The following is an 8,319-nucleotide window of genomic DNA, read 5'->3' on the forward strand; positions in this document are numbered from 1 at the left end:
TTCTTATTGATTTTATAGGTTTCTAGGAGCCACGGCGACAATTTACGCGTACGGTTTACCAGTCGTCCTGCTGCTAGTAATTTCCGGTTACTACCTCGTCAAGGCTGCGATCGTATCAAGGTATGGACATCTTTTTATTACGATCATGTCACGGTATGAACATCCTTTTATTATGATCTAATATTACGATCTAATATTAATTTAATAACTGAATAGATCTTCTAAAAAATATATTTTTTTATAACGTACAATCTAACACGCCCTTGCGCTTCTATATAATACAATTCCAACATTTTCGTTTTCATTAACGAACTCCAACTATGTTTTTTCACGGGTAAAAGTTGCGGATTGTACACAGTTTATTATTCTTAAGGTAACTCGTACATTTTCATCCTCGTAATTTCAAACTTTGCTTTTCTGAATTATCTCGACTCGAAAGTTTCGCGTGTCCCCTTTCTCGGTCATGGATTTACACGTCGCGTAAGTCGCGCTCGTACACATGCAGGTACACGTGCAGCATGCAACTGGAGATAAAACAACGCGAGAAGATGAAGAGGAGGCGGGCGTTGCAGCTGATGCTCTTCCTGAAGGTCAGTCTGATCGTCGGTGTGGTGGCCGGTTGCGGGGTGGCGTCCAGAGTCTGGAAAATTCCCTTCCTATGGGCGGTTTTCTGTACGGGTCATTCTCTTCAGGTATGTAGAGGAAAGATACGCGGCAAAAAGCATACGGATCATTTCCCGTCAAGTACGTAGGCGAGATATGCGGTACAAAAAGAGTCTCGGAGGTGGAAGGTTCACCAAGGCGCGCTATTTCTCTCCCAGTACTCCTTTCCTAACGATGTACCGTACGACCGCAATATTTCCGCCGCAATTTCGATGGATTATGGCACTATACGAATATACGAGCGCTCGTTAAAGGCAGGCGTTGAAAGATGAGAAATCATTAAAGCCCCGGGAATGACACATTTTTGTCATGTCTGATTTCGTTAGATTCAAAAATTGATGAACTGAATATTACACATTTTTTAATACTAGATATTTTTACGGATCATCTTTGAAACCGTTATTCGGGCCATTATTTGAACTATTATTCGAGCCATTATTTGAAGCCATTATGTGTGCACAGACCATCACGCGGACCATTATTCGGACCATTATTCAGACCACACTCTCTCTTCATCGTTCGATCACAATTTAGCTCAATAAATTTGAAATTTAATTTGATTTCTTGTAAATGCAAATATACCAATTATCATGCGGTTCGGTATTCGCTGATGGTTGCACCAATATTACACCGACTTCAATTCCAACATTGAGAGATCTCGGTCGAGTTCTTGAAGACCGACGCGACGCTCAGCATCGCGCCGCGTATAAAGAAGTGAAAGGGCAAACGCAGGAACGCGAGGAATCTCTTTCCCTTACCCTTTTCCGGTAAGCTCTTCGAAGAACTTTCCATCCCTGATGCGTTTCGATCTTACATCAAGCGTAAACGGCTTCTCTCTCTCCCCCTCTCTCTCTCTCTCTCTCTCTCTCTCTCTCTCTCTCTCTCTCTGCCTATATATATACATATATGTATGTATACTTATATATAATGTGCTTCCATATTTCTTCCTACTAGTCGAGTTTGCTGAGTTGAATGTTCTTCAACAGCGAGAGCTTTTCGCGATCAAAGTGTAGAAGACGTGCCGATCTCTCTTCTTACTTTACCCACTCTACGTCCAATTGCACTCTCTCACCCTGTCATGTTCGTCTTTCCTTCCGATCGTTCCTATCTTTTATAGTTCTTTTCAATTGTGGTCAAGACTGTGCGGAACAGTTTTTGGGCGATTTTTTAAATCTCTCTAGTTTTTTCCTTTTCAAAATCAAACGGTTTACTTACGTAAATTATATTTTTAATATTGTATACATTTTCCTCTCCCTGGTACCTCATTTTTTTCTCTCCTTTGTCAAAAATTCAAGAATTCAAAAATTCAAGACGTTTGTGATTTTTTTGAAACATAAATTTATGAATTACATAGTTAGAGATTTATGCTTTAAATATTTTATCATATATGTATACACCTTTTTGCCATTCGTAGAGATAAAAATTTAGAACAAATGTTTTTCTGAAAACAAATCCAAACTTTTCTACTATTAAAAAAAAAATTAATTAGCCATGTTCCTAATTTCTTAGGCGTGTGTTCGATGATGCAACTTTATCTAGCTATTCTATTGTGCACATGATAATTATATGATGCTACACAGGGATCGGCAGTGGCACTCTCCGTCGCGTGTAACTGCAGGGTCTTGAAAGTCTACGCCAGAAAATCGCACAAGCACCCGGAACATCAGGTACGAATCTTCGTTGAAAGTTTTGTTTCTTCCAACTAGTCCATCGATAAATCCTTTCCTTGATGGTCCGATTGTCTGCTGCTTTTCTGTTTCTATACTCGTGGTTTCTGTACTTCTGGTAGTTGTTTTGTATTACTTTGTGAAACATCTATTTTGACGAGTGATTCATTAATCTTTTTATCAATTTTAATTGTCGCTGTCTTTTTTGTGATTACTCAAGATAATACGACTCCAGAACTTTTAATTCTTTTTTTAATATCTCAAAAGTTTCCGCAATTTCTGATAAATATACGTTGATTTAGAGTTAATGAATACAGATAACCTTTGTGGTTTTCCATGAAGTTTGAAAGAATTAATGAGTTTTAATGGGTTAATAGCGGCTACAAATTTTTAAAGTCAAAATACGCGTGTCTGACCTTACAACTTGCCTCTTTTCATCGAGAAAGATCTTCCAGAGCAAATAATTTAATCCGGTTGATTGCGGTGCATCCTCGTTTTCCAGGTCAGACTGAATTAAACTGTCGTTCCTTCTACTCCTTATTTTGGTTACCCAATTCTCCACCTCGGTTTATTGAGATATCTGGATTTATTTATCGCATCAATATTTGATATTCAAAAAACCTATAATTTGACTACTTGGCAAATATCCCGATCTTCAGTTTTCCTCTCCTTTATCTCATGAAAAAAAAAAGTTATTTTTAATAAAAACATGTTATTTAAGGATTTGTCCTTATAATTTAAGATTAATATTGTATAAGAATGTATACATTGTTGTTAACTAGTTTTATTATTGACAATAGAAGTTCTTCCACTTTTGTTATTTATGTGGCTGAAACAAGCACTTAGTTTGCCTAGACACAGGGTTTTCAATGTGCGACCTGACGTTAACGTTGCAGATTGCAAAATCAAGCAGTAGCATGCAACTGCTTGCACCTGCGCCTGATCCGGTTTAGGCGATCTTCGGAACGGAATGGACAGGAAACGAAGAGGAAAACCAACGAGTGGCGACGGCTGGTGTCTCTCTCTCTTTGCGTACTATAACTCTTTTTACATCGAAAATGTGCTGACATTTTTCTCCTAACTTTGCCGTTTCTCTCTGTGACCAGGATTTTCCTCTGTGACGTGCGATTTCAGTTTCAACCTCGATAGCTTCAACCATCTTGCAACACGACACCTTTTCGTTGTCTGCGGGATAGGTAGAAAACTTCCAGAAAACTTGTAATTTGTGGAAATTGAAATTGGCATACAAAGGAAGAAAATAGAAAATGTATAAAACTATACTTTCGATTGCTCACATGATTTGTTATAATAATCTGAATTGTTACTTTTGATGATTCATAATAGCCATTGTAGATATATAAATATACGCCGCATTATAGTTCAATATAATTCTCGTTCTGATCATATTATCGCTATTGTTCTGAGAGTCTCGAAAGTTTTGGAATTTGAATTCTTTTGCACGCACAAGCTGCATTAATCCATTCATTAATTGTAATTATTAATTGTTCTACGTGAGGCTTGCTAAGGAACCTAATTTTGATATTCCATTATGCAATCTATTATTTATTACGTTATACAAATCTCGATAAATTTTCGAACAATGGATTATAACTGCTGCACTTAACGTAAGTTTTAAAACGGTAAAGTGAAAAAGAATAAAACTTTTCAAATAAGAAAGCAAATTATAAACTTCAACTTTTCAAAGTTTTCAAAATGATGTTAAAAACTCGGAGGATTAAATATAGTTTACTGAAGCAGATTACTTCTCTCGGTCACGATGTTATTAATTATTTCTGCGTATGCTTAATTATGGACCAGTAAGGAAGCATATATATATATATATATTAAAATCAATGATTAATTCTTCTTGGAAATTTGTCAAGTTACCTGTATAACCTAAATATGCCTAATTTATGAGAGGTTGATCGTAATGAATTTTAATCTTGAACGTGCATTCAGTAAACTGCGACTGATTTACGAGACTCGAATCGCACGTCTCCGTAATCCTACTCATATACTACAAGTCGATTATGTATGATGTTGCGTAATGTTATCATGCGGAAGATAATTTGATACGGTTTCAATATGACGAATGATTGCTGTAGCGAAAAGCGCAAACAGTGGAAAATACACAATAGGTAATGCGTTACAATCATCCCTGATGTGATATGCATATCATGTTAAATACGCTATAACTGTATATATAATTCTGTGCGTAACAAATAATCGTTACCTTAATTATTTTCAGTGTATAGTTCCGTTAGGAAGCTTCAATTTGCGATCTAGAAACGTAATTAATATGCAATCATATAATTATTATCGTATAACTTTTCTCGGGATTTGATCAGTCAAAGTATTACTGCTGAATTCAATATTTTGTTGTAATGCTATAATTCTTCATGTTGCATTGAAATAACATTTTATCCTGATACATGTACATAAATTGTATACGTAAATACGTAAACACGTAAATACGTAAACATTTTCCTATTATAAAGATTAATAATGAAACAAATGCATATATAGAGTTAAATATACAAAAGAAAATATCGCTCGGATGTTATTGTATATCTAATGTAAGGTATTTTTCCCAGAAAAAATTCTAGTTTTTAATTTAAAATAAAACCCTTTCGACGAATTTTTGCAATTTTTTAATATTTGATATTAAATATCGCGAATTTGCGTAAATACGATCATAGTTCGAGCGAGTATAAAATTATTTTTCTTTTTAAACGTGACCCAGATCCGCCAGATTGTCCCGTGAGGGATTAATCCAGTCTTCCGGCTCTCTACAATAGAATTTTAATGCGCAACAGGAAAGGTTATATGGTTTCATATCAATTCTCTGGATCCCTCGAAACTAGGACGAACGATGTATAGATCGGACCGTCATCGCGATTGCCATTAACGTGACTTTCTCGCGATGATGAATACCACAGGCGTGAAGTGACGTCGTATATCGTAATTCAATTTGTTGAAATCACTTAAGGGATGAAGTGCTGGACAAAGTGAATAGAGAACTCTGATAGAAGGCCATGTCGTATCGGTCGTTTACGCGATTTACCTCTCGGATTCTCGTGTCTCCTTGTGTTTAAGAGATTCCTTTTAACTGAAGGACGGGAAAGGGGGTCCAGTGATCGATCGATCGAATGGGGTAGCTTTCCTCCGCCTCACGTTGCTCGATGTCCCAACAAATGTGGCGGTGGACTAAAACCACCGTGCCATTGGTGATGCATCGATACCTATTGCTCTTATTTCACGAGCGAGGAAAGCATTCGATCGTTTCTTTCCTCTGAATAGCACCTAATCAAGGACGAGAGCAGTGTATAAATTGGGCGCGCTACGAGCATCGACATTTGATTAAAGTGTGTGTGTATATATTATACATAAAAACGAGTAAGATATAAAAGGGGAGAGTTTATATATACTTGGAGAAAAAATATAGAAATATTATTTCAATTCTTGATAAGAGTGACGATTGAAAATGTTCCATTACAAGAGAAAATGAATGTTTAGGTATTTGTTAGAGATAAAAAATTTTTTTAATATATATTAACAATTAACGTCGTAATAAATACATTTAGCGACTACGATTAGTTAGTCTGTGTTTTAAGGCATTTTGAATTAAATCAAAATCTCGGACTAGATGTGAATTCCTTTTTCGAGCTCCAATTCGCGTAGCTGATGGCGTACGATTGGCGTGCGTTTGTTTAGCAATTGCATATCAAAACACTGTGAAGATAAATATGAGGAGGGTTGAGAATGAAATGCTGTTGACTTGCTCGGGCGTTTGATCCGCTGGTTTCGTTGGCGAACGAGAGACATGAGCGAGCGAAACACTCAATGTAGGCTGACATATCAGTGTTGAATAACGTTCTTGAATTTTCTAAGCGTCGAGCGCTGAATGCCGGACGTATGAGATCGTTTGTCCGAAATTTCGTTCCTGGAAGGTTTGCTTGATCGATACGTCCGCGAATTACTGTGTACACAACGTCGACGGGAGGAGGATGCTCGTCGAATCGGGTTTCGAGAGTCGCGCGATTAATCGACGTCTATCTCGCGACAGGGAGGTTTCTATCAGTCGATGAATAATGAGGAACAATCATGATAATTGCGACAACGGGATAACCGCAGCTCTTCGTACATGTTCCAATAATTCAATGGATAATCGTTGGGGACTTGCTAAGAATGATTGCGCATTCAGTGCGTAGTTTAATATGTATAGTTTTATTAAAATATTAATAACGTTAATCGTTATATACGACGTTATTATATAAATATTACACACCGATGTTCTATTAGCAATTTCTGACTTTCATCATCAGTTATGTTATTGGAACATATCTTACGATATCACCTTTCCTCGTTATAATTATTTCCAATAAAAATATAGACTTGAAGATTTTAAGACATTAAAAAATTTTCTAATTAAAAACAAATCTGAAAAAAAAAATTACGAAGATACTTATTACAATTTTTTAAATTTAATTAATTAAACACATTTTGTCTCTCAATTAATAAGAAATTAATTTATCATTGTTTACTTGCTTTTTAGGATCATATTTCATATTATTATATTTTATAGGATATATTGTCGACTTCTCTCAAAACTGATACATTTCTTCATTTTTAAATATCTTTTTTATTTAATCGAGCTTCTTTTATGTCTCAGTATTGTCATAAGCCAAGGGAAATTCGCACAAAGTAAATAATATACAATCCGAAGACAAAATCGTTTTCTACAAAGAGAGAAATCTTCCTGTCGAGATACGTGTCATACAGACATATCGAGACGGCTGTCGTCCATCGTGGATGCCCCATCGATACCTCAACCTGAATCGCGGGCATTGCGCGTTCACGCAAATAAACCCAGTCCAGATTACGCAAGCTTGTCCGTATTCTCGGTCAACGTCGCGGTATCAAGCGTATCCTGCGAACGGTATTGACCAATTGACTAACAGGATTCGGCATGCAAACGCGTAGAGAGAAACGCGTGAATATCGATCCGCCTAATTCAGAGAAATCCATATGCATGCGTGCATGCATGCGGTGCGTGTGTGTGTATCTTGCGCATTTACGGCGTGTATTATCCATGCGTTCACGGTGGTTTCGCGGTCGGCATTTCCCGCGTAATTAACACCTGGCAATGATCTGTGCAAATCTGCGTTAGTGCTTGTGTAATTACAGCACGCATACGTACGTGTAGACGACGCATGTAAATCACGGCGAAATAAATATTTTGAAACTTAAAGGAGAGGAGAGGAGACTACGTGTACGTCACCTCTCCGAGTCTGCGGATTTCATTCCTGGTTTTTATCACCTTCAATATTGTCTCCTGGACCTCTATTCTTGAAAAGTATCGCATACGTAAAACTAGGGATATCAAACTATAGTATATCAAATCCGATAAAGAAAGCCAAGATCGGTCAAAGTTGGATGTTTCAAATAATGCATTATATATATATATATTCTTTTGTTAAATAAATTTATTCCAGATATGATTGCGAGCCGATAACCTTCGATTTCAACACAATTTTGAAACGCTAATAATCCTCCTTAAATTAGATTAGAAAGAAAGTAAGTAAGAAACTTATTGTGAAAAATATTACCTCAGCCAGGATTCGAACTTTGGACCTCTCCACTATGTGTTACGTATACTATAGTATTTCCCTAATTTTTCGTATGCGATACTTTTCAAAAATAGGAGCCCTGATTCCCTTGACTCCTTTGCCGAACAATACTTCTGCGAGTAACAGAATGTTCGAGCGATCCACCGCAGTGTGCCGATTTGTTTTACAGCAATGCAATAAAAGTGGAGGAACGACTGCTTCGTTCGGCAATTATTTTTCCTTTATTACTTCACAAGAGAGATTTAGGGAAGAAGATTTTATTACACCGGTAAGGATTTGTTCCTCTCACGAGTCTAATATATCTGTCCGCTTTTCTCAGAGGGGTGTCCCAGACGTTCTCGCTTCTCTTTATATTTTTT

The 8,319-nt window shown here is 36.8% G+C and overlaps 1 protein-coding gene across 1 annotated transcript in view; it reads left to right on the plus strand.

Annotated features, from left to right (window-relative positions):
• LOC108764606 (cadherin EGF LAG seven-pass G-type receptor 1) overlaps positions 1–3,694 on the plus strand; it is a 68,182-nt gene extending 64,488 nt beyond the window's left edge. Inside the window, exons 5-8 of the mRNA XM_018512927.1 lie at positions 19–120; positions 506–692; positions 2,244–2,330; positions 3,227–3,694. Coding sequence (XP_018368429.1) covers positions 19–120; positions 506–692; positions 2,244–2,330; positions 3,227–3,283 — 433 coding nt within the window. The 3' untranslated portion in view covers positions 3,284–3,694. The remainder of the gene's footprint in view (positions 1–18; positions 121–505; positions 693–2,243; positions 2,331–3,226) is intronic.
• The last annotated feature ends 4,625 nt before the right edge of the window (positions 3,695–8,319 follow it).

The sequence above is a fragment of the Trachymyrmex cornetzi genome, unplaced genomic scaffold, assembly GCF_001594075.2.
Source record: "Trachymyrmex cornetzi isolate Tcor2-1 unplaced genomic scaffold, Tcor1.1 scaffold44, whole genome shotgun sequence".
NCBI classification, from domain to species: domain Eukaryota; kingdom Metazoa; phylum Arthropoda; class Insecta; order Hymenoptera; family Formicidae; genus Trachymyrmex; species Trachymyrmex cornetzi.